This window comes from Notamacropus eugenii, chromosome 2 (genome assembly GCF_028372415.1).
Source record: "Notamacropus eugenii isolate mMacEug1 chromosome 2, mMacEug1.pri_v2, whole genome shotgun sequence".
Taxonomy (NCBI): domain Eukaryota; kingdom Metazoa; phylum Chordata; class Mammalia; order Diprotodontia; family Macropodidae; genus Notamacropus; species Notamacropus eugenii.
Genome location: NC_092873.1, coordinates 428,038,567 through 428,066,081, shown reverse-complemented (window position 1 = coordinate 428,066,081; position 27,515 = coordinate 428,038,567). Strand labels below are relative to the sequence as shown.

Below are 27,515 nucleotides of genomic sequence, written 5' to 3'. Positions count from 1 at the left end.
TCATTTTTGATACTAGTATTTTGGTTTTCTTCTTTCCTTTTTTAAATCAAGTTAACCTCTGGTTTATCTATTTTATTGTTCTCTCCACCCCAATAAAACCAGCTTCTAGTTTTATTTATTAATTCAATGAGTTTCTTACTTTCAGTTTTATTAATCTCTCCTTTGATTTTCAGGATTTCCAATTTGCTGCTTACTTGGGGATTTTTAATTTGTTCTTTCTCTAATTTTTTTAAGTTGCATGCCTAATTCATCTGCTTTTTTCCCTATTTTATTGATATAAGCAAACAGAAATGTAAATTTTTTCCTGAGTATTGTTTTGACTGCATCCCATAAATTTTGATATTTTGTCTCATTGTCATTTTATTTAATGAAATTATTGATTTTTATCTATGATTTGTTCTTTAATCCACTTTTTAAGGATTAGATTATTTAATTTCCAATTAATTTTTAATATCTCTTTCCATTGTCCATGATTTAATGTAATTTTTATTGTATTATGGTCTGTAAAAGATGTATTTACTGTTTTTGCTTTGCTGCATTTGGTTGTGAAGTTTTTAATGGCTTAATATAGAGTCAATTTTTGTGTAGATGACATATATGTGTGTGTGTATATATATGCCTTTCTATTCCCATTCAGTTCTCTCCAGAGAACTATTATATCTAACTTTTCCAGAATTTTATTCACCTCCTTAACTTATTTCTTGTTTTTTTTTTTTTTTTTTTTGTTAAATTTATCTAGTTCTGAGAGGGGAAAGTGGAGGTCCTCCACTAGTATAGTTTTATTATCTATTTCTTTCTGTAACTCATTCAACTTCTCCTTCACAAATTTAGATGCTATACCATTTGGTGCATTCAATATTGATATGACTTCATTGTCTGTGGTACTTTTCAGCAAGATATAGTTTCCTTTATCTCTTTTAATTAGATTTGGTTTTGCTTTTGTTTTGTCTGAGATCATGAATGGCACCCCTGCTTTTTTTTTGTTTCAGCTGAAGCATAATAGATTCTTTTAAAAATTAAATTTATTTTTAGTTTTCTACATTAACTTTTATAAGATTTTGAGTTTCATTATTTTCCCTTTTTTCACCTCCCCCACCCCAAGATGACATGAAATCTGATACAGGCTATACATGTACAATCATATTAAACATATTTCCACATCAGTCATGTTGTAAAAGAAGAATCAGAACAAAAAGGAAAAACCACAAGAAGGAAAAAGCAGAAAACAAAAAAAAAAGTAGCATAATAGATTTTGTTCCAGCTCCTTACCTTTACTCTGTGTGTATCTCTCTTCTTCACATGTGCTTCTTGTAAACAACATATTATAGGATTCTGGTTTTTAATCCATTCTTTTGTTTTATGGGTGAGTTCCTCCTATTCACATTTCTAGTTATGAAAGCAAATTGTGTATTTTCCTCCATACTATTTTTTACTTGTTTAGCCACCCTTCTTACCTTCCCCTCTTTCCTTCACCACCTTCCCCAACACACCCTCTCTTTTATCACTCCCCCTCCCATTTATATTATCCCCATCCTTTTTTATTTACTTATATGGTAAGATAGATTTCTATATCCAACTGAGTGTCCATGTTATTTCCTCTTTGAGCCAATTTTGATGGGAGTAAGGTTTTAGCTTTGCCCTGCCTCCCACCTTCCATTCTATTATAATAGCTCTTTCATGCCTCTTTTTTATGGGGTAATTTACCCCATTCAGTCTCCCCACTCCTGCTTCTTTCAGTGCAATTTTCTTTCTCACCCCTTTGTTTTGTTTTTTGGGATATGATCCCATCAAAGTCACCTTATATCCATACCTCCTGTCTACATATACTCCTTCTAATGCTCTTATAGGAATAAAGTTATTGAGTTACAAATATTATCTTGTCACATAGAAATATAAATAATTTAATCTTATTGAATTTCTTATGTTTTCTCTTTCTTGTTTCTTTTTTATCTTTTTATGTTTCCTTTGAGTCTTGTATTTGGAGGTTACATTTTTTTCAGCTCTGGTATTTTAATTGGAAATGTTTGAAAGTTCTCTATTTTGTTAAATGTCCATTTTTTTTCTCCCTGAAAGGTTATATTCAGCTTTGCTGGGTAGGTGGTTCTTGGTTGTAATTCTAATTCCTTTGCCTTCTGGTATATCATATTCCAAACCCTCTGTTCTTTAATATGGAAGCTGCCAAATCCTATGTAATTTAAACTGTAATTCCATAATATTAGAATTCTTACTTTTTGGTTACTTCCAATATTTTCACTTTGATATTGAACTCTGAAATTTGGCTATGATGTCCTTGATGTTTGGGATCTCTTTCAGGTAGTGATGGGTGGATTCTTTCAAATTCTATTTTGCCTTCTGGTTCTAATACATCAGGACAGTTTTCTTTGATAGTTTCATTAAAGATGTTGTTCAGGCTTTTTTTTTTTAATCGTGGCTGTTAGGTATTCTAGTAATTCTTATTTTATCTCTCCTAGATCTGTTTTCTAAGTGAGTTGTTTTTCTAATGAGGAATTTCACATTTTCTTCTATATTTTTTACTTTTTAAAAATCTTATCTTGATGTCTCATAGAGTCATTAGTTTCTGCTTATTCCATTCTGATTTTAAGGAATTGCTTTCTTCATTGAGCTTTTATACTTTATTTTCCATTTGGCCAATTCTATTTTTTTAATGAGTTATTTTCCTTAGTAAATTTTTGTCTGTCTTTTCTTATGCTATTTACTCTTTACCTTCATTTCTTTTCCTAGTCTTCTGCTTTTCTAATTTGCTTTTTAAAATCCTTTTTAAGGTCTTCCAGGAATTCTTTTTGGATCTGAGACTAAATTACATTTTTCTTGAGGTTTCATAGGTAGCCATTTTGATACTATTGTGCTCTTCTAAGTTCGTCTTGATCCTTCCTATCACCATAGTAACTTTCTATAGTTGAACTTTTTTTTTCTTGCTTTTTTGCTTATTTTTTTCTGCCTTTTTCATGACTTGTTTTTATGTGAGAGTTTGTCTCTGGTCCCACATTGTCTCATGCTTTTTGTGCTGGGGCTCTGGGTTTTACTACTGGCTTTCACTGGGCTTTGGAGTTTATGTGCTTGCTTTCTCTGGAGGATAGGCTTCCCTTCTGGCTTGTAGTGGGAGTCAGGGTCTCCATGTTGGCCTCTCCTGGTTGTAAGATTTAGCTGCTGGCCTGCTGAAGTATGTGTGTGTGTGGGGGCTTGTTGCTGGGTTGCTGTGGTAACAGAGTCTTTCTGATGACTGACCCTAGAGCAAGGATCTTGTTGCTGGTCTGCTCCAGGAGTGGGGCCCTGCTGCTGGGTTGCTATGGAAACAGGGACTCTCCACTGGTAGGCCTCAGGGGTGGGGTCTTACTGTTGGCCAGCCTTGGGATGGGGCTGCTCTACTGGTCAGTGGTGGGGTCAAGGCCTCCCTGGTGGCTTGTGCTGGGGGTGGGGTCACTGAGATGGGGCCTTGCTGCTCTGCACAGCCTGCTCACTTGCCTAGGGGACTGTTGGTTTCCAGGGGGCAGGGCCTCACTGGTGAATTGCCCCAGGCTTGGAGCCTTGCTACTCTTGGACCTCTCTCTCCTCCCAAGCACCATACCCCTCCTGTGAGGCATCCCTTTCCTGCTCCTAGATCAATTCTGAGGTGATTTTCTAGTTGTTTAGAGGAGAATTGGGGAGGATTTCAGAGGTCTTTCCTCACTCCACCATCTTAGCAATGGATTTTAATTACTATCATGAGCCTTAAGGTGTGTGACAATATGGATGGGAGCAGTTTGTAATAAACCTACAGAATAAATAAGCAGATAAAATATACAAACACTTTCCAATCACTGTGATAGCTTCTGCTGGAATGAATGCTGGCAAATTTGGGAACCACATGTGGATTTTCAGGAGGAGGAAGTTTTGGTAATTGGCAGAGACATTGAAATTCCTCTCTCTTGTGTTACCCCTGTGCTTCAGGCCAGTTCATTTTTTCACCTCTTAAATAAAATGCCTACCAGTGTATTACATGGCATCCTTTATTTTAGCAGCACTCTTTGCATTTCCAAGCTTGGGGCTTGATTTTCCTATAAGAGGTGGGCACTAAAATCAGGGGACTCAGTAACTACTAATCTTCTTTCCTGAAGCTAACAAAACAGTGTTTCTTAATGAGTCAAGTCATCATTGTATAGAATCTCTATGCTCTTTTGCTAGTAAAAATGAAAGATTAAATTATGTGGCACTGTGTTTTTCTTTGAATTCTCTGCAGGTTCCCGTTTGGATAACATGGTGATGAAATGTCACAACTGATTTTTAACATTTTGTTGTAAGGTTCATTTTATTATTTTAAACAGTTTATTTATTTTTTTGGTGGGAAGAGGCATTTTAAGTTAGAAGGGCTCATGGGGGTTTTTGTCTTTTACTACCAGGAGATAGACTTACTCATGCTTAGCCAATTTTTAATAATTCAGAAGCTCATTAGCTAGGTTGTGGATCATCTTGAAACTTCCTTCTTTCTCCCTCTTGTTTCTATAGTTCCCCCTCCCCCCCCAAGTGTCTGTTTTACTTCCCCCTTGCCCCCATACTCTTGCTTATTAGCCTGTTGGGTAGACTTGAAGTAGAGGAAATGAAGTCATATTGAGGTGGGGCTATTTTTCTCTTAAACCTCCAGTCTAGTCAGATCATAGGACCCTGAAGTCAAAGATACTTTAGAGGTCATTTTAATCCATTCCCCTCTATTTTATAGATAAGGAAATTGACATGCAGAGAAGTTTAAGCAATGTAAGGATTAACTAGTAGAGTCAGGATTTGAACCCAGCCCCTTGGATTCCAAATGAATCATCATTTCCAGAGTACTGTTCTGCTTTTTTTTTTTTTTTTTTTATGCCATATTGCCTCTGAGGACAGGTTGAGTGGGCAGGAGGGGAAACTAAACCTGTTGACTTTGGGGATTATCAAACCAGGGCTTCTTAAACTTTCTCTACTCCTGCTTTTGGCAGTTTGGCAACATTTGTTGGCATTGCATAGCCTGAGGGCATGCACAGTGCAAAGTGCTCATGCTTTGTGTTTACAACCAAGGCTGCAGTGAGGTTGCAGATGCAACTCAGGCAAGTGTTTCCAGAAACGCCTTGGATTTATTATGCATTTGATTTTGAATTAATTTTTGGTTGTTATGCTTTCAGAAACCTCTTACTGCTACTAAATTTTTTGTGACCCCATGTGGGGGCACAACCCACAGTTTTAGAAGCGCTGAAGAGTTTTTAGATTTTTAGCTAGAGATTTTAGATTTAGGATCAAGCATCCTTCCCCTTATGGGGCTCAATATGTTCTGAACCCTGACCACTCTTAATGCTCTGTATCTAGAAAAGAAAAGATTCAGACAGATGGTAGTTGCAGCCAAAGGGAAAGAATGAAGATATTTGGTTTTCTCTACTTTTTCTGGGAAAGAATTCAGAAAATTGGTTCATTTTTTTGGTTTCATCATCTAATGGGAATTCACCATGTAAAACCCAAGAAGGATTAGTTTAGCTCTGTTAGGTAATAGGTGGAAGGACTTTGGGAAGGGAACTGAAAGAAAAGGAAAAGTTGGGAAGATTTGAATGAGAGAAAATCAATCCTTTTGTTTTAATAAATATTTGAGTTTGATTCAATTGGAGAATGGTGTGGAATTCAGGAAGACTTGACCCAAAATCTGGCCTCGGATACTAACTAGCTGTGTGATCCTGGGCATATCACTTAAACCTGTTTGCCTCAGTTTCCTCATCCTATACGGTGAGCTGGAGAAGGAATGCCAAACCACTCCAGTATCTTTGCCAAGAAAACACTAAATGGGGTCAGAAAGAGTTGGACAGGACTGAAAAAACTGAAAAATAACAAGTTGAAATGTTCATTTGGTGTAATAATAACTGACATTTATATAGTTCCTTAAAATTTGCAAAACATTGACATTTTTTTCCATTTGAACCTCATAAACTAGATTCTGTGATATCACTTTCCTTGTTTTACAGGGGATGGGACTGAGGTTGGGAGAAATTTTGGTGTCTTGCCCAGGCGCACACAAATAACGGATGCCAGAGGTGTGTTTGAACCTAGAACTTCCTGAATCCCAGTAGAGTGCCCTGAGAGGGGCACTGGGACTTAACTTTTCTTGCACTTTCCTTTCCTCCATGTTATCTGAAGTCCATGACCTTGGCCTCTTGGCTGTTCCTCATACATAATACTCCATCTCCTGACTTGGTGTTTTCACTAATTGTGTCCCTTTTCTGTAATACTCTCCTCCATTAGTCTGAGCTCTTTGAGAACCTGACCACTTCTTTGCCTTCCATTGAACACTCAATCTTCAGCACAGTGCATGGTACATAGTAAGCACTTTAAAAATACTTGTTGAATTGATGACTAGAAAGAAAGATTTGAAGTCAGGAAGCTCTGCATTCAAATCCTTCCTTTAGACATTAACCCAGCTATATGACCCTAAGCAAGTCACTTAACCCCCTGATTCTCTCTGATGTGAGAGGAACTCACAATCTAATGGGGAAAGCAAATATTTGCAAAAAATACAAACAAATACATACAAATAAACCATATACAAAATAAATAAGAAAAAATGATTCATTGTGACTGTTTCTTAGCTTTCCCAACCAGAATAAGGTTTGGCATTTTTCTTTAGTTTGTTATAGAAGCGATTGTTGGGAGAAATTTTTGGGAGAACTTTGCAAAAATGCTAACACTTTTTGCCATCTTGACTTTTCCCCAACTTTTTTCTTAAGTATCATTAGCATCTAGCTCAATTACTGAGGTACAGCAAGTGTTTAATAAATGCTTCTTGACTTAGATTGAATTCTTTAAGCTTTTCTTTACATGGAGATAATAAATAGAGTTATTTGCATTTTTATTGATAGTGAAACTCTGAAATTACTTTAACAAGTAAAGGGGACTTTTTGGTTAAGATGTGCTACAGGAAAAGTCACAGAAGAGACAAAGCCTTTCATTTACTTCAGCAAAGATAAAAAAAATAGCATTATATCAAATAATGATTAGGAAATCCGAAGAGAAAGTACCATAAATATCTTCATGCATCCCAGAATAACACAAAAAGAAAGTTGGATACTTAAAGGACCCTTTTAGTGGTGAAACCAGCATGAGCACAGGCAAATAAACTAGAAATCTTGTAGGATTTGGACCAGAGATGATCCAGGGGTATCAGAAGCCTTATAGCACTCTATATTTGGGTGTGGGGTGGGGACAGAATCTCAGATTGAAAAAAAGGGAAGCCACAAGGAATTGGAAAACTATAGGACTTTAACTGTTCTGACCTTGGTCCAGATTCTAAAGGAAAATAAGAAAGGAGCTTATCAGTACCAGATCTTAAACTATACTACAAATAAATAAGCATTACAACTACTTAGTTTTGTTTGTAAACAGAAAAAGTAGAACTGATAAAGTACACAGCATACAAAAACAAATGAATATAATGACAGCATGTTAAGTAAATCTAATCTCCCCCATCTACTAAGGATAGGACCCATTTGACAGATTCAGTTGGGGAAACTGGAAGCCAGTGTCAAAGAAATTAGATTTAGACTAACATCTAATGCCATATGCTAAAATAACCTCCTAATAAGGAGATATTGTTTTTTGCCTTGATATATGGGGGAAGAGTTCTTGACCAAACAAGGGACAAGGATGATCACCTGAGATAAAGTAGATAGGAAAACCAAGCTATCCACAATTGTATGGGAATATGCTACAAGTCACTATAACAAGATAAATTCAAATGAAAACAACTGAATTTCCATTGTACACTGATCAGGTTGGGTGAGATGACAGAAAAGAAAAATGACAGCTGTTGGAGATGCTGTGGGAGGATAAGCCCACTGATGCATTATTGTTCAAGCTGTGAATTGGTCCAGCCATTCTGGAAAGCTATTTGGAATTATATGTCACTAAATGTCACTAAATTATGTATGTTCTTTTGATCCAGCAATATCTCTACTAGACACATGTCCCAACGAGATCAAATCTATAGGGAAAGGATGTATCTACAAAAATAGTCATAGCAGTATTTTTGTTGTAGTAAAATCCACTGAAAATTGGGAGGGGGAGGTGTCCATTGATTGGTGAATGATGAATAAATTAGAGTAAAATGAGTGTAATGGAATTTTATAGTGCCACAAGAATTGATGAAAAGCAGATGATTCAGAGAAACCTGAAAAGAGGAGCATGAACTGAGGTAGGGTGAATTGAATAGAACCATAGTACAATTTATGCAGTAACTGAAACAAGTCAAGAAAAACAACTTTGAAAGACATAAGAACTCTGAACAATTTAATGACCAATCCTGACTCTAGAGGACTAATGATGAAGCATCCTTTTGCCCTTTTGACATCAATGGACTAGAGGTGCAGAATATGATAAACATTTTCAGACATGAAAATGCTTGATTTATCTTGCTTAATTATGCTTATTTGTAACAAGAGAAAAATTTTAAATTGTGAGTGAGTTTGAAGGAGAGATGAGGGCTAGAACTAGTGATGCCAAAGGTGAAAAGAAAGAAAAAAGTTACTTTTTTTCTTTGTTAAAAATTAATTTATTTTAGTTTTCAACATTCACTTCCACAAGATTTTGAGTTTACATCTTCTCCCCTTCTCTTCCCTCTCCCCAAGACAGCATGCAAACCAATATAGGCTCTAGATATACATTCATATTAAACCTATTTTCACATTAGTCATGCTATAAAGAAGAATTAGAATCAATGGGAAGAACCACAGGAAAGAAGAAATAACAACAAAATAACAACAAACAGATCAAATAGTATGCTTCTCTCTGCATTCAGACTCCATAGACCTTTCTCCATATGTGGGGAGCATTTTCCATCATGAATCTTTTGGAGTTGTCTTAGATCCTTGCATTGCTGAGAAAAGCTAAGTCCATCAAAGTTAGTCATCATACAATCAACATTGCTGTTACTGTGTACAATGTTCTTCTGGTTTTGCTCACTTTACTCAGCATCAGTTCTTTCCAGGTTTTTCTTAAACCTGCCTGCTCATCATTTCTTATAGCACAATAATATTCCTTTACATTCGTATAGCACAACTTGTTCAGCCATTCCCCAATTGATGGCATCCCCTCAATTTTCAATTCTTGGTCACCATAAAAAGAGCTGCTATATATATATATATATATATATATATATATATATATATATATATATATATATATATATATATATATATATATATATATATATATATATATATATATATATATATATATATTTGCACATGTGGGTCCTTTCCCCATTTTTGTGATCTTTTTGGGATACAGATCTAGTAGTGGTATTGCAGGTCAGAGGGTATGCACAGTTTTATAGCCCTTTGGGCATAGTTCCTAATTGCTCTCCAGAATGGTTGGATTAGTTCAAAACTCCACCAACAATGCATTAGTGTTCCAGTTTTTCCACATTTTCTCCAATATTAATCATTTTCCTGTTGCATTTCTCTACTCAATAGTAATTTAGAGCATTTTTTCCTATGACTTAAATTTCTTCATCTGAAAACTGCCTCTTCATATCCCTTGACAGTGTATCAGTTGGGGAATGACTTGTATTCTTATAAATTTGATATCTATATTTTTAGAAACCAGGACTTTATCAGAGATACAGGCTGTAAAAATTGTTCCTCACTTTTTGCTTCCCTTCTAATCTTGGTTGCATTGGCTTTGTTCATGCAAACCCTTTTCAATTTAATGTAATAAAAATCTTTCATTTTGCATTTCATAATGTTCTCTATTGTTTGGTCATAAATTCTTTGCTTCTTCATAGATCTGACAGGTAAACTATTCCTTGCTCTCCTAGTTTGCTTATAGTATCAGCCTTTATATCTAAATTGTGCACCCATTTTGACTTTAACTTGGTGTATAGTGTAAGTTGTTAATCTATGCCTAGTTTTTGCCATACTGTTTTCCACTTTTCCCAGAAGTTTTTGTTAAGCAGTGAGTTCTTATCCCAGAAGCTGGAGTCTTTGGGTTTATCAAAAGGTAGATTACTATAGTCATTGACTATTGTGTCTTGTGTACCTAACCTATTCCACTGATCCACCACAGTATTTCTTAGCCAGTACCAAGTAGTTTTGATGATTGCTGGTTTATAATACAATTTAAGATCTGGTATGGCTAGGCCACTTTCTCTTGCATTTCTTTTCATCAGTTCTCTTGATAAGGAAAAGAATGTTACTGAGGGAAATTCAGAGGGAAACAAAATTAAGCAGAATGGTCTTGAAACGAATACACTGACTTTATAGCTCATTTTAAAGAAAATTTGAGCTATATATAATAGAAAAAAGTGTGGGAGGTAACAATTAACAATTGGCCATTACAATTGGCCTTGTATATAAAGTTCTGAAATAAAAATTTGGCTGTGATGATTTATATTTTAAAAGACCTTTTAGTAGAAAAAAAAAGATTCACTGGAATTCTTTCAAAGAAAGTGAATTTCCTTTGTGCATTTGCAATAAGAGTGGTAAGGCACGTTATCTATAATATGGATATAGTTTTGTCCCCTGATACCATTAATAAAAATGATTACAGTATTTGAGATTTGCTAACTCAGGTTATTCATAGAGCCAACAGTGATGATTCAGTAAGAGATGCTTGATAATGCTTTTTGGTTGGTGTAGGTTATTTTGTTTTGGTTTTTGTAATGGGGGTTTGGAGGTGGATATGGGAGTTGGTATATTTCTGTTATATTATAGCTAATAGAGGGGACCATTAGGTGTTTTTAATGAGCTTCTTTGCCTTTTAGGTGGACTAGCATTAGCCCAAGTACTCTTTTTTTATGTGAAGTACTTGGTCCTTTTTGGTGTTCCTGCCCTGGCTATGCAACTGGATGGACTCCAACCTCCTGCTCTTCCCCGATGTGTGAGCACAATGTACAGCTTCCCTGGAATGTGGAGGTTAGTTTTATGTTTTCCTGAAGTGACTTGTGATTGTCTGATAGGAAAAGCCCCAGGATGGCAATCTGGAAAATTTAGTTCTAGCTCTGACTCTACCAGGTAACTCCCTTTATGAGCTTGGGCAGGTTCCTTGCCCATTCTCTGCTTTATTTTATTCATCTGTCTAAAGGAAATGGATAATTTTCCTTGGTAAATCTACCTCTGTAACACATTATGAGGTTGTAGAGATAGGTGAGAAAACTCCTGAAAAGGAAAAGGAGTTCTTGTAAATTCAATGGAGTCTTGCAAAATAGAGGTTTCCAAGTGGATTGAAAGACTTTTCTGAGTACAAGATATTGTCTTGTCATCCTACATAGTTGATGAGACATTATCAAAATTATTTGTGCTTATGCATGGGAGAATGTAGTTAATCCTCCCCATCACCCCCACCCCCTATGTATAACCTGTAGACTCTATACTCCTACAGAGAGAAAGGCTCTTTGGGATTTATGATAGAAATAATTTTTTGTAGCATCTGTCACTGTGCATGGATTCCTTCCAGATGAGTGGTCTCCCTGGAGTTGTTTTCTTTTTCCAAAAAGAATTCTCAACCAGTAATAAAACATGATCCTTCCTTCTTCTTTGTAGTAAAATGGTAGGTTATGGCTAGAGAGTGTCGCATATACTGTCATACTACTCCTTAGGTTGGTTTTGTCATAAGAAGGGGCTCTACTTTGGGGAGGAGGAGTGAGGAGAGGAGGGGAAGGTAGTTCTTGAGGGGTGAATTTGGTGTTTTAAAAAAGCATTGATAATATATGGAATAAATTTTCAATGGCATATGATTTTTGATTGCCACTTGCAATTGCTGTCATGGTTCTCTTAGTTTTTGACCTGTTTATTCCATACTTGTCAGAATGTATACTTTATTCCTTCACCTCCCCTCCCAAATATTCCTTGCTTAAAAAGTGCATATAGCTAATAATGGGTGTTAACTTTTCAGTGTAGACTTATATGAAATATTTTCTTTCATCAAGATCTCATTTAGAATTGCAGTGTGCTATAGTGGAAACATGACTGGATTTGGAATGAGGAGATTAGAGTCTGACTCATCCATTTATGTCCTATGTGATTCTGAGCAAGTCGTTTCTCTCTGTGGATCCAACTCTTCTTACGTAAAAGGAGGGCTGATCAGAGGCTGCCCCAAGGTTAGAAGCTAGTGGACAACATAATTGGTTTTATGTGTTAAAATTACATTTGAAACAGCAAATTTCACACAGGGACTATAGATTCCAAAGGATTGTTTGGGGGAGGGCATGGCTATTAGATTGCATAGTGAGGAGGTCCTTCCTAACTCCCAATCATGTGATACAATGTGATCCTTAATGTCCTTCTCAGAAAACCCGGATTTGCTGTGTCCTTTGATGACTTCATTAGATTTCATAGCTTCAATTATCACCTCACACAATCACAGAATTCCTACCCCCCCCCACTCAATCGTATTTTTTTCATTTACATGTAAAGATAGGTTTCAACATTCACTTTTATAAGATATTGAGTTCCAAATTTTTTTCTCCCTCAACTTTCCCTTCCCCCCTTCTCTTCCCTCCTTCTCAGGACAGCAAGCAATCTGATGTTGGCTGTACATGTACAATCATATGAAGCATATTTCTATATTAGTCATGTTGAGAAAAAAGAATCAGAACAAAAGGGAAAAACCACAAGAAAGAAAAAAAAGAGAAACTAGTATGCTTTGATCTGCATTCAAACTCCTTAGTTCTTTCCTCGATGCATATAGCATTTTCCATCATGAATCTTTGGAATTGTTTTAGAGCAATCACAGAATTTGAGAATTGGAAGGAAGAGGCCCATTCTTTCTCTTAAATCCAGTTTTCATATCCCCTATGACTTGCTGGATGTGCCATAAGTATCTCAAATTCAATATATAATTTTCTTGCCTGTGCCCTAGCTGTTTCCCCTCCCCACTCTCTCTCCTCAAAATCTGACAAAAAATCTGAGACAGACCAAGCCTGGAAGGAGGTAAGACACTCAACTCCTGGGCCTTTGCCATTTTCCTTCCTATCACAGCAGACAGATCCTCCTCCCCACCTTTCACCCCTTGCTCTAAGAAGTTGCCACTTCAAAAGGGAGTATCATTGGACTGATCTATTTTTTCTGCTTATTGGCCTAGTGACTCCCCAGATTGAAAGACCTTTCCCTGTCTGTCATTCCCTTTTGTGATTTGAATATAAACCCCTTGAAGGTGGAGATGACCTCATTTTTGTATTTATGTCTCCATGAATCATGCATCTAGGTGGCACAGGGAGTAGAGGTCAGGAAGACTCATTTTCCTGAGTTCAAATGTGGCCTCAAATACTTACTAGACGTGTGACCCTGGGCAAGTCTCTTAACTCTGTTTGCCTCAGTTTCATCTGTAAAATGAATTGGAGAAGGAAATGCCAAACTCCTCCAACATCTTTTCCAAGAAAACCCCAAATGGGATCATAAGGAATCAGACATGACTGAAAAACAACTGAACAACTCCATAAATTAGCGCAGTATTTGACACATAGTAAGTGCTTAATAAATACCTTTTCATTCATTCATTCATTTTCAACATAGAATCTTTTATATTTTCTACCAAATCCATTGATCCTCCAAATTTGCCCCTTCCTACTGAGGGCACTGTTATCCCTCCAGTTTACCCAGTTTTGAAACTTTTTAGTTATTTACTGACCCTTTCTTCTTTCCTGACATCCCCATATCCAATCAGTTCTCACATCTTATTGATTCTCTCTCCCAGCATCTCTATCACATCTATTTCCTTCTTTCCATCCACAATCCTCTACTTAGGTTCAAGTCCTTGTCATTTCTAGTGCTCTCTCTGCTTCCACTTTCTACCCTCTCCAACCCATGCTTCACACAGCTGCCAAAATGATATTCCTTAAACAGGTTTGGCCATATCACTTGCCTCCTCTAAAATCTTTAGTAGTTCCCTATGACATCTAGGGCAGAATGCAAACTCCACAGCCTGATATTTAACTCTCCAAAGTCGGCACCTTGCCCTCTTATTTTCTAGTCTTATTTCATATTACTCCCCTTCATGCATTCTTTGTACATCACATTCTGTCTTTCATTTCTGTATCTTTGCTAGGTGGATTTGCATGTCTGGAATCTATTCTCTCTTCATCTCCATTTCTTAGAATCTTTAAATTCCTTCAAAACACATTTGGAAGATAACATCATCTACATAAGGCTTTCCTGATCCCCTTCTAGTTTTAGGCATTCTTTCCTAGAAATTAGTTTTTATTGCTTTTATAAACTTTTTATTTAATTAGTCAGTCAACTAGTGTTTATTAAGTACCTTCTGTGTACCAGATGCTATACATCTCAGTGCTTACACTGAGTATAAAAGAAAGGCAACTGTCTCCGCAACCCTCTCCCCTCAAAAACAAACAAACAAAAAACCCAAACCCAGTCACTGCTCTTAAGGAACTCACAGTCTTATGGGAGATTTACTTATCTGAGTACACATTATGTCCTCCCCAGCAGATAAGCTTAATGAGGGCACAGAACTTTTATTTTTGTGATTTTATCACTATTACCAGCATCTGGCAGAGTATCATCTATATAGTAGGTGCTTTGTAAACATTTGTTAAATTCAAGTTAAACAAGCTGAAATGAACTGAATCAGGGATATCTCATCTACTATAGGAATAATATAGTGGATAGAGTGTTGGGCCTGAAGTTGGGAAGACCTGAGTTAACTGTGATCTCAGATGCTTACCAACTGTGTTGACTTTTTCTGCCTCAATTTCCTAAACTATAAAGTGAGGATAATAATAGTACCTACCTCCAGGGTTGTTGGTTAATTTAATAAATTAAATATATGTAAAATTCTTAGCACAATGTCTGGCATATGATAGGCACTTAATACATTCTTGTCTTCTTCCTTCGTAACCTTTTAGCTCTCTTTAGCACGATATTATGACACTGCCATCCATTATTTAACTATATCTCTTTTGAATTTATTTATAATTTAAATCTGTGTAACTTCTTGGATGAAATAAATTCCATATAATTATCGGTCACTTATGGTGTAAAATTCCTTTCCTTTGTCCTAACTCCAATTATGTCTGAGTATTTCTTTGTTTTGGCTGGAATGTTGAAGAATATTCACTAAGGTAAAAAAAAAAAATTAAACTAGAGAGTGTAACCTTCTTGAGGGCATTCTTTGGAAGACCTGATACAAAGACAGTTGGCTCTGCCACTTACTGTTGTATAGCATTGGGTGGATCATTTCCTTTTCTGTGTCTTGTTTTCCATACATCTAAAATGAAGAGACTACTTTAGAGGACATATGAGTTCCAGCTCAAAAGCCTATGTACCTGTATACTGGCTAAATACTTCATTTTCTAATAAAATTGTGAGGCAGCAGGGTAGCAGCAGGGTGGTTCTCATTTTGAAGATGGAGGGCATACATAGCTTCTTCAGATTCCTAAAATGACACTGGAATACTTAACCTGGAATCTGTGAACTTTTTTTTGAAATTTATTTTTTGATGAGTGTATTTCAGTCTAATCAGTTTCCTGTTTAATTCTGTTTTATTAAGATAAATGCCATATTGTTCTGAGAAGAGGTCCATAGGCTTCACTAGATTGTCATTCATCCAGGACACAAAAAAAGCAGAATGCAGTAATGGAATATCCCAGTTGAGAAGCACCATAGTGATCACCTGGTTCTTCTTTATCAGACAAGATGAGGAAGCTGATTCAGGACCAAACTCAGTACCCAGCCCAGTAGTTCAATCCAGCGTCTTGGCTTCTGGTATTTTCTTGTGTGACCCTCCCAGATGTGGTTTGTTTTCTTGTTACATGATGCAGTTCTTCTCAGGTATATTGGACATTCAGGATACTCACTCATTTTCCCCCCTTGAACACCTTCTGTTGGATAATAATTTATGCCACAAAAATGAGGATTAACTCTGTTACTGCCATGACTGGAATTTTATCCAGCCTGCTCAGCACCATTGCTCAGCTAAGAATTGCTTTTCTCCTCAGATTTCTTTGAAATGTCATTCATTTTTAAACTGTTGCATTAAAAGTGAGTTAAGATATATGCAGAAAAGTATGAACAAGAAGGTAAAGCAATGGCGATGAAGAGTTACTTTGGGGAGATAAGGACAAGATAATGAAATGACCCTCAGAAGGGATGACATTCTCTCCTGCGCTGCTTTAACATATTAAAGGATGAACCAAAATGGCCTTACCCTTTATTAAGGGTAAGCTTTTCTCTTATTCCCTCTTCTCTTAACCTTATAAATGGCTTTCACTCCTTTTTTCTTCCATTTTATATACTCTCACACACACTGGGAGTGCCCCTCCCCTCCCTATCTCTCCTTACCCTGAACCTCTAAGTTCAGAGCTCTACAGAGAGAGTGATGAGAGAGTATTGAATGACTAGGAGGTAGTGATTGAACTTTTGAGGGAGGAAATAACTCTCCATGTGCCCTTTTGCAGATGAGGAAATTGAGACTCAGAAAGGTATAAAATGATTTTCCCACAGTCACAGAGCAAGTGTCAGACATAGGATTCAAACCAAGGTCTTTCCTCAGTCCAAGTCAATGCATTTTCCCCTGTACTCTCTTGCTTCAGTTCATTCATTCATTCATAGAAGGAAAAAGCAGGATGGATGGAAGGTAGGGGAAAGGATTTGAAAAAGATATTTAAAGATTGTTTAAAATTTGTCTTACTAGGTTTGACTGTGAACTGATACCAGTAACCAAAATTTCAGCCTTCCTTTTTTGGAAGAGAAGGACCCTTACACATTTGGGCAATAGACTGGTTGGTTGATGTCATCTTTCAGATAGCTTTGGCAGTGGAAAGAGACTTAAAGGAAAGGGGAGTCATTTCTACCCATGTCCCATATCAAACAGAAAAATCTGAACTCTGGATCGTGGAATAGAAGAAGTTGGGCATTAAGTGGCTCATAGTATCATCTCTCAGTTAATGCTCAGGACACAAATAAGAAAGACAGCCTTTGCTCAGAAGACAGTTCACAAAAGGAAGCTGAAAAGGGTGAATCCACAGTTAGGGCCATAGCTGCTAAAGGAAAATAAAAAATTTTCTAGAAACTTCTAAGCACTTTATAATGGAAGGCTGTGGGAAGACTTCATTGTTCTATCCTCCAGACTTCTAATCACAGGGGAGAGGCAGTGGAGAGTGCTGAGAAGGTGTTGACTATTAAAGCTGAATTGATCTGCATGAAGATGAGATGAGATTCTCCTAGGGGAGGCATGATGTTCATGAAGTCAGAACCAAGCAGAGCAGCTGATCGAAAATGAAGAGTGAGTGCATGTATGTGTATGAGTATGTGTGTTTCCACCAGCTGAGTATTTCTTTGGCCTTATGGAAGCCTGAAAAATTGTAGATTTTCTGCTTTATTTTCTGTGCACATGTTTTAATTTGTGTGAGGCCTGTTGTGAGTGTTCTTTGCCAAGAGCCATTAAAGATGATATTATGTGGCTGGGTTTTCACATTAGAAATCCTGTCATGTCCCTCTGATTTGATTTCTAGCTATGAAAGTGAAGTCTGCAGGAGAGTTATGGGTCAATTTTGGTTGTCTCTGATATCTCATACAACCTGCCCTCTGCATTTCCTGAATGATGATGTTCTCTGGTGCTTGACTTACCTTAGGGGAGGAGTGGGCAGGATCCCAGCTCCTTTCTTTCAGCTGGGAGGTGAGGATGCTGTCAGTAGTATTAGGTCACAGATAGAGGAGTTTAATCTTCTCTCACAAGAGTAAAATAAAAAAAGAGGTAGGTTTGATAGTTCTAAAACCTCTATGCACTGGGTCACCTCTAACCTTGACCACTTTAGTGATACCTTATCTGGTATCCCTGCCTCTCTGCCTCAAGTTGTCCCCCTCCCTAAGCCAATCCATCCTCTCTAGAACTGCCCAAGTGATGTTCCTTAAACGGAGAACTGGTCACATTACTCTCCTACTCAATACACTTCAGTAGCTTCTTATTGCCTCTAGGATAAAATGCAAGCTCTTTTGTTTGACTCTTGAAACTCTTCATAACCTCACTCTAATCTCTCTCACTTCATTACTCCCCTCATTGAACTCTGTGGTCCAGCCAAACTGACCTCTGTTCCTCACACACAGTACTCTATCTTTTGTCTCTCTGCTGTCTGGCACTGGCTGTATCTGTTTCCCAGAATTCATTCCTCCTTCAAGAGAATCCCTCACTTCATTCAAAACTCAGCTTAAGTAGCATCCTTTGCATGAAGCCTTTACTAACCTCCCAACTGCTAACATCTCTTCTCCCTAACTTCCTTGTATTTACCTGCCCTGTACTTATATTTATTCTGATTATATTTAGTTAGTATATATTTATATATGGGGGTGGTGATCAGAATGCCCCACATCAATTGATTTTCCCTGATCCAGTTGATGAAATCACAAAAGGTAAGGGTTTTTACTTCATGGAATTGGAGGACAGCTAGTCACTGCTTGACAAAGGGCCCTGGCAACCTTTTTAAAAATGAGGCACACTCTGGACTCATTCAGGGAATAGTTCTGAAGACAGTGACCTTAGGCAGCCTCCAAAATATAGCTGTGGAAGAACTCAACTCCTAAAGGGGAATTGGTCATTGCCTTAAAGTGGGTGGGTTGTGTAGTAGCAGAATGGATTTCTTTCTATTCACTGTTGGCCATGGTATCTCGTAAAAGACAAGAGATTTATCAGAAATACAAAGAAACCTGAGGATGGACCATGATATCTAGTGGTAGAAGACCCTGCTCCAACAGGAAGAGGATAGTTTATCTGTTGAGAAAGGAGACAGCTTTGAGGAGTATGACTTTAGCAGGTGCCTGCAAAGAGGAGCAGGCTCAGAGAACCCAGCTGAGCAAACTACAAAGCAGAGATAGTGCTCAGGTGTAGCAGTCCTAAACATCAGGGCCATGAAGTGCAAGAAATGTGAATTGCCTTGTCCACTTATGTCTCCCAAGTGTTTCTTTCTTTCCTCTTCCTAATGACCCTGGGTGTAGTCTGAGGATAGCATGTATGGGGTGTTCCAGAAGGACTAGCCCCTCTGATGTGAGGGCTTGCCAAGTGCTTTTCAGGGCTGCTCATCCATCCATGGTGTGTCCACCTTTCATCCAACTCCACTTCATCACCTGTGGCTCCAAGAAGCTGTGTGTAGCATGTGCAGTGACCACACCCTCGTAAACTGTCTCTTCAGACAGGCCAGGTTGAAGGTAACCAACAGACCTCAAACCCATTGGGGAGTTAGGGGCTTGTCTACCCCAAGCATGTGAAGACTTACCCCTCTGGAATGAACCGATGAGAACAATTTGTTCCAATGGTCATGAAGGCAGCTAAAGCAGGTGCTATGGAGTGCTTAGAGCTTGATCAGACATCACAGATGCCAAGGTTATCCAGTGTATCCTGGGCCATCATCAATCATCTTGACTTTTATTCTGCCACTGGACTGTGATGGCTCTGGAAGAGTGAGACTGATGACTTTGAGGAAGTGAGTTGAAGAAACTGAGTCAAACAGGGTTAAGTGACTTGCCCAGGGTCCTACAGCTAGTAAGTGTCTGAGGCCACATTTGAACTCAGGAAGATTTCTCTTCCTGACTTCAGGTTTGGCACTTTATCCACTGTATCACCTAGCTGCCAGCAATTGGATCTACTAGGTGGCTATTAAAGATTAAGTGTATTGGTGGGAGCTCATGGGCCATAGTTTTATGGGTAAAGATCTACAAAATATATTGAGCCTTGTGTATTCAAAGATAGTTCCATCATGGTGGACAAAATTACCCCAAATGCTAGCCAGGTCTTTTGAAAGGTCCAGAAAGCTTCTGCTAGACATAGATTCTAAACTCTACACATTGGCTCAAATAGCAGAGATAATCCCCTCTAGGAATAGTTTCTTTTTTTTTATTAATAGTTTTATTTATTTATTTTTAGATTTTGACATTCATTTCCACAAAATTTTGAATTCCAATTTTTCTCCCCATCTCTCCCCTCCCCCTAAACCATAACACCTTGCATTCTGATTACCCCTTCCCTCAGTGTGCCCTCCTTTCTATCACACTCCACCCTTGCCTTATCCTCATCTTCTCTCTTTTCTTGTAGGGCAAGATAAATTTCTATACCCCATTACCTGTATTTCTTATGTCCCAGTCATATGCAATAAGTTTTCAGAATTTGTTTCTAATACTTTGAATTCCAACTTTTCTGTCTCCCTACCCATCCCCACTGAGAAGGCAAGCAATTCAATACAGGCTACATATGTATCATTTTGCAAAAGACTTCCATAATAGTCATGTTGTGTAAGACTAACTATATTGCCCTCCATCCTACACTGTCCGCCCTTTTTTTTCTGTTCTCTCATTTGATCCTGTCTCTTCCCAAAAGTGTTTACTTCTAGTTACTCCCTTCTCCCATTTACCCTCCCTTCTATCATCCCCCTCACCCCACTTGTCCCTTTCTTGCCTACTTTCCTGTAGTGTGTTAGATTTCCATACCAAATTGAGTGAGCATGTTATTCCCACCTTAAGCCATATGTGAAGAGAGTAAGCTTCACTTTTCCCCACTGACCTCCTCCCTTTTCTCCTCCATTGAAAAAGATTTTTCTTATCTCTTTTATGAGTGATAGTCTGCCACATTCCATTCTCCCTTTCTCCTTCTGATATTTTCCTCTCTCACTCCTTATTTTATATTTTTATGGATGTCATCTCTTCTGATTCAACTCAACCTGTACTCTCTGTCTATGTATGTGTGTGTGTGTGTGTGTGTGTGTGTGTGTTTGTGCGTGTATAATCCCTCCACCTACCCAAATACTGAGAAAAGTCTCAAGAGTTACAAATATTATCTTTCCATGTAGGAATGTAGACAGTTCAGCTTTAGAAAGTCCTTTATGACTTCTCTTTCCTGTTTACCTCTTCATGCTTCTTTTGATTCTTGTGTTTGAAAGTCAAATTTTCTATTCAGTTCTGTTCTTTTCATCATGAATGCTTGAAAGTTCTCTATATCATTGAATGACCATTTTTTCCCTTGAAGTATTATACTTGGTTTTGCCAGGTAGGTGATTCTTGGTTTTAATCCCAGTTCCTTTGACTTCTGGAATATCCTATTCCAAGCCCTTTGATCCCTTAATGTAGAAGCTGCCAGATCCTGTGTTATCCTGATTGTATTTCCACAATACTCAAATTGTTTCTTTCTAGCTGCTTGCAATATTTTCTCCTTGACCTGGGAACTCTGAAATTTGGCCACAATATTCCTAGGAGTTTTTCTTTTTGGGTCTCTTTTAGGAGGTGATTGGTGGATTCTTTCAATATTTATTTTGCCCTCTGGTTCTAGAATATCAGGGCAGTTTTCCTTGATAATTACATGAAAGATAATGTCTAGGCTCTTTTTTTGATCATAGCTTTCAGGTAGTCCCATAATTTTTAAATTGTCTCTCCTGGATCTGTTTTCTAAGTCAGTTGTTTTTCCAATGAGATATTTCACATTATCTTTTATTTTTTCATTCTTTTGGTTTTGTTTTGTAACTTCTTGGTTTATCATATAGTATTAGCTTCCCTGAACTCCACTCTCATTTTTAAAGAACTATTTTGTTCAACTATTTTGAACCTCCTTTTCCATTTGGCTAATTCTGCTTTTTAAAGCCTCCTTCTCTTCATTGGCTTTTTAGACCTGTTTTTCCAATTGAGTTAGCCTATTTTTAAAGGTGTTATTTTCCTCAGCATTTTTTTTGGTTCTCCTTTATCAAACTGCTGACTCACTTTTCAAGCTCTTCTATGGCCTGAGACCATTTCATATTCATTTTGGAGGTACTAGAGACAGAAGCCTTAACTTCCTCTGCAGTATGCATTGTTCTTCCTCATCTGAAAGGATGGAAGGAGATACCTGTTCACCAAGAAAGTAACCTTCTATGGTCTTATTTTTTTTCTCTTTTTTGGGCATTTTCCCAGCCAGTTACTTGACTTCTGAGTCCTTTGTCAAGAGGAGGGTCCTAGTGCTCCTCCTCCCCCAGTACCATGCTCAAGGCTGAGCTTCAGGTCAGATGCTCAATTCCCCCAGGGGCTTTAGGCAGGGGAGGTGGGCCCACCACTGAGGGCTGAGGTTCAGATCCCCTGCTCGATTACCCCAGAGGCTTTCAGCTGAGCTGCCTGAACAATGGACCCAGGCTGCTTCCTGCAGCCCGCTGCTGCCACCTCCTCTGCCACCACCTGGGGCCAGTGCTGGGGGGACCCCTCTTGCCCAGCTGGGAAAGCCCTCCAACACTGACCTTTGAAACTTTCTTTGTTACTTGTGGGTTCAGGGATCTGGGACCATCCCTGCTAGGGATTCTGCCCCGGAGGCCTGCTCTGGTTCTGTTCCTCCCCATGCCACTATGACCAGGGCTAGACTCTGCTCCACTCAGCGTCCCATGGGATTAACCTTTCCTGTTGGCCTTCCAGGTTACCTTTGGCTGGAAATCTCTTTCACTTTGTTGTTCTATGACTTCTGCTGCTCTAGAATTTGTTGAGAATCATTTTTTTGCAGGTATTTTGTGGGCTGTGGGGGAAGTGCTAGAGTATATGCATCTTTCTACTCCACCATCTTGGCTCTGTACCCCCTCCCTCCCCCAAGAACAGTTTCAGAGAAGACCTTAGTTCCATTGTGGAGGATAGTATAGAGTACTGGACTAGGCATGCAGCAGAACCAGCTATGAGACTGGTGGACCTCTGACTGGGATAAGAAATATTGCTTAATTATAATCCTTAAAGACTGCCCTTAATCACTTGTGTGGTACAAGGCAACAAAACCATGGACTTACATACTTAGAATACATACATGAACTCTTATTATTCTGTTTCTCTGGATAAGTAATAGCATTGTTGCCAACTGAGTTTTTCTTTTTTTAAAGACAGAAATAAACAACATTCAGTGAAGAGGAGAACTTCCATCTCATTTCCTATTATGAGTGGGGAACCATTTCTTTATTTCTTTATTTCTTTATTTAATTTTTGATTTATAGAATAAAACAAGCACTTAAGTAACACAGTATAATAAAAAAAAGATTGCTGATGAAACTGAAAATCTGTTATGTACAACTTTCTATTCCTTTTCAAGATATAAAGCACTTATGTAATTTTTTTTCTCCATTTTTTCTTCCTTCCCCTATCCCACCCTAGATATGACTACCATTAGACACAAATTTTATATACATACACACATATATATGTGTGTATATATATAATGCATGTATGTGTATATATGTAAAAATCATTCTATGTATACTTCTACTTATCAGTTCTTTCTCTAGATGCAGATAGCATCTTCCTTCATATGTCCTTTGTAGTTATTTTGGGTGTTTATAATAGTATTAATAATAATTGTTCTATAATTTTATTTCTCTGTTTTTACTCTTCCTGGTTTAGATAACAGTATCATATTTGTTTCATAAAAGGAATTTGATAGGATAAAAAGAATAATAGGAGCCTATTATTCCAAATAATTTATTTAATATTGTAATTAATTATTCTTTAAATGTTTGATAGAATTTACTTGTAAATTCATGTAGTCCTGGTGTTTTTTTTTTTTTGGAAGCTCATTTACAAAAAAGAAAGAAGTCAAGGAAGTGAGTGGAATTTTAGGTAAGGTAGATATGATCAATATCTGGAGAGAATTGAATGGAAATAGAAATGTATATACCTTTTTCTCAGTGGTAATGTTGCTTTTATAAAGATTGACCACATATTAGTACTTAAAAATTTTATTGTTAAAAGCAGAAAAGAAGAAATACTGAAATGTCCTTTTCAGATCACAGTATAATAAAAATTATATTTAATAAGGGACCATGAAATATAGATTAAAGTCTAATTGGAGATTGCATAGCCCAAATCTTAAAGAATGAGTAGGTTAAAGAACAAATCATAGAAACAATCAATAATTTCATTAAAGAGAATGACAATAATGAGACAACATATCAAAGCCTACCAGTGACAGAAAAAGAAGTGACTAGAGGAAAATTTATGCTTCCAAATGATTTCAATAATAAAAAAAGAGAAAGACCAGACCAATGAATCAGGTATACAATTAAAACAACTAGAAAAAGAACAAACTAAAAATTCCCAATTAAACACCAAACTGGAAATCCTAAAAAATTAAAGGTGAGATTAATAAATTGAGTGCAACAAGCCATTGAATTAATAAATAAAACTGATTTTATGAAAAAAAACCCGCAATAAAATAGACAGCCATTTCTACGAACTAGTACTGTGAAAAGTGGTGCCTCCTGAGGCAGTTGACTTGACCATAATGACCCACGGAGCCACAGTACTAATGGGGTGGTTGACCTAAAAGCATTTATAAAGATTGTCATCCTAGTGAAACAAATATTGACCTGAAAAGAATTGATAGGCTACATGAAACCATCTGAGTATATAAATGTTTCATATGAGACAAATACTCAATTTCAGCTTTCACTTTGGGGACGTATATCCATTCATGGTACCAGAGAAATAAGCAAACAAACAGCAAGCAAATAGTCATGTAGGTGCTGACTTGGCTAAAGGAGCTCACTGAAATTAGAAAGAAATATGGACACTGGAACAAATTTATCTTACCTGGAAAAATAATGAGACAAAGGAAAAGAAAGCAAACTGGCCTTATACATGAGTATTGCCATTAGAAGGAAACAGGAAGGTAGATATGTTCCTTTTGTTACAACTGTGGAGGAGATAGTCACATATAGTCTACATGTGCCCAGAAAAAGAATGCAACTCTGTTGGCACAGAAATTAAGGGGTGATGGAACCAGGGAATGAAGTTACCCTACCAAAAAATAACCCTAACTTCTCAACACATTTTGGGTAGTCCTTCACATTGAAGATACCATGTATTGGTGGATATGTTGACTTGGTTTGGAATATCTCATTGAGTCCTTCCACGATTTTTCTCTACCTCTTCATTCTGTACGGTAGATATACAGGCTTCCAGTATCTTTATGGTGGTCTTTTAGCTTATTCTTAGAATGAGCACTGTGGCATGTGAAGACCAAGTGTCCCATCAAATGATGTTTCCTGTTGGACATAAAATGCCAGATCTTTCACTTACCTTTGTACCCTGAGAGGCATCTTTCCATTTAGCTAGTTTCTTTGGTTTTCTGCTTAATTAAATTATTATTTTTAAACTTTTATTGATGCGTTTTGTTATTATGCCACAGTCATTTCTGGATATACTTCTTGCTCCTCCCTACCCTGGTGAACCTTCCCTTGTAATAAAGAAAAATAAACATTCTGCTTTTAATTTATGGTTCAGTTATTCTAGCAGTATGCCAACTCATTGGTTGATGGTTAAGTATTTTGCATTTAGAATATATGGAGTTAAGTTAATGATTAAAGTTGGATTAAAATGGAATGATTTTTTACACCTTCTGTCCTGTTTTCTCTTAATACTTTGCCATTGTGGCATTGGAAGCAGAATAACCATGACTGAGGGATATTTCATAGTTTTCTTTGTCAGAGATTTGTGTAATGAGTTACTCAAGCCAAGGAATCAATTTCCTCTTTGCCACTCAAAGAAATGAACCTTTCCATACTTGCATAGACATTCCTCAAGTAGAAGACAGACATAATATATCACTGAAATCATGTATGAAGTGTTTCTAGCCTGATGGAACTTGGGTAGAGTTTGTTCTCCAGTGTAATAATCCTCAAGGACCTATGTCACCTCCACTGTCCAATAATTGAGAAAAACTCTGATGGAGGGGCTCAATTATTCTAATCAGGGAAGGGACAAATATATTTATATAAGTATATATAGATTATATACAAAATGAATCCAAATTATTTTGAGGAGAGGGATATGCTAAGTTTGAGGTACATAGAAGGTATCAGGTTTGAAATGTCCAATGAGAAGTTGCTGATATGAGACAGAAGCTCAGGGCAGAGACTAGGGCTGGATATACATACATCCATTCATATATACATTATATACATGCACAGTGTATATCTGTATACAAACATGTATGTATATATACACATATCTGGGAGGTATCTCCATAGAGATGATAATTGAAACCCCTGGAACTTTTGAGATCCTTGAGAGAGAGTATATAGAGAAAAGAGGACCTAGGACATAGCTTTGGTGAGGTAAGTAGGTAGCAACCTTCCCTTAGGGAATACCAACCATGAGAGTGAGAGTAAGCAAGGGGGAACAGTTCCAGAGTAGGTCCTACAAAGAGGTCCTGGTAACCTTGGGAAAAAACAGTTTCAGTTGTGAGATGAAGTCATAACATTTCAAAGACTTGAGAAGAAAATGAAAGAAGTGAAAATTGAAGTACTAAGTATAGATGAATTTTTCATGGAGTTTGACTGAAGAAAGGAAGAGAGACAAGAATTATGAATTTTTCTTTCTAAATGATGGAGGAGACCTGGGATTGTTTGTCAGCAGCAGGTAAAAAACCAGTTGATAAGGAGAGACTGAAGATTATTGAGAGAGGGGACGCAATTTAGAGCAGTCTACTGTTGTTCATCCTTTCTTGAAGAGGACCCATTACATCACAAAAGTGATATCTTGACTTGCACATGAATTGGATTTAAGTGAGCCAGAGTTGCACAGAGTCATCCGACTCATTTTCTCCTCCATAGTCGTTGAAGTCCATTGGCAAGACTGCATAGTGTTCTAGAGAAAAGGACAGTGGATGGGGTGAAAGGTACACTTATAGAAGCTGGCCTTGGCAAAGAGAAGGAATTTCTCTTCATTAGAGGTTAGAATAAAGGAGGAAATAGTAGGGAATATTAAATGAGGGCTTGTGCAATGAGGAGGAGAAGAGGGAGATCAGAATATATGTTTAACTTCTAAGTATGAAACAAGAATTTCAATGGAGACGATTTCTTTGTGAGAATTGAGGGGAGAAGAGAAAGTTTTTTAAAATAATATTTTATTTTCTCCTAATCACATGTAAAAACAACTTTAAATTTTTTTTAAAGTTTTGAGTTCCAAATTCTATCCCTCCTTCCCCTGCTCCATGGTAAGCAATCTGACATAAGTTATACACATGCAAACATGTAAAATTTATTTCCATATTATCCATTTTTTGGAAGAAAACTTGAATCAAAAGAAAGAAGAAAAAAGAAAGTGAAAAATAGTATGCTTTGATCTGTATTCAGATGACATCAGTTCTTTCTCTGTAAGTAGATAGCATCATTGTATTGCTGAGAATAGCTAAGTCATTCACAGCTGATCATTGTGCAATATTGCTGTTACTGTGTACAATGTTCTCCTGATTCTTCTCATTTCACTTTGCATCTGTTCATGTAAGTCTTTCCAGGTTTTTCTAAAATTATTGTGCTTATCTTTTTTTATGGCACAAAAATGCTCTTTTATAATCATATACCACAACTTATTTAGCCATTCCCCAATTTCTCAAAGTTGAGGCATCCCCTCAGTTTTCAATTCTTTACCACCACAAAAAGAACTCCTACAGATATGTTTGTATAAAAATGTCCTCCATGCCTCCTCCCACACACACCTTTTAAATCTCTTTGGGATACAGACCTTGTAGTGGTATTGCTGGAACAAAGGGTATTCACAGTTTTATAGCCCTTTGGGCATAGTTCC

General features: G+C 37.2%; 1 protein-coding gene across 16 annotated transcripts in view; it reads left to right on the top strand.

The window, feature by feature from the left end:
* HHAT (hedgehog acyltransferase) overlaps positions 1-27,515 on the top strand; it is a 607,669-nt gene that overhangs the window by 133,550 nt on the left and 446,604 nt on the right. For 10 of the 16 annotated variants that reach the window (XR_011973339.1, XR_011973344.1, XR_011973337.1 and 7 more), the window contains 2 exons: positions 5,976-6,044; positions 10,766-10,916. Coding sequence is in view for 8 of the 16 variants with exons in the window: in XM_072637867.1 (XP_072493968.1) it covers positions 5,976-6,044; positions 10,766-10,916 (220 nt within the window). In the remaining 8 variants the exon portion in view is untranslated. The remainder of the gene's footprint in view (positions 1-5,975; positions 6,045-10,765; positions 10,917-27,515) is intronic. The other 6 variants (XR_011973345.1, XR_011973343.1, XM_072637872.1 and 3 more) reach the window with 1 other exon arrangement.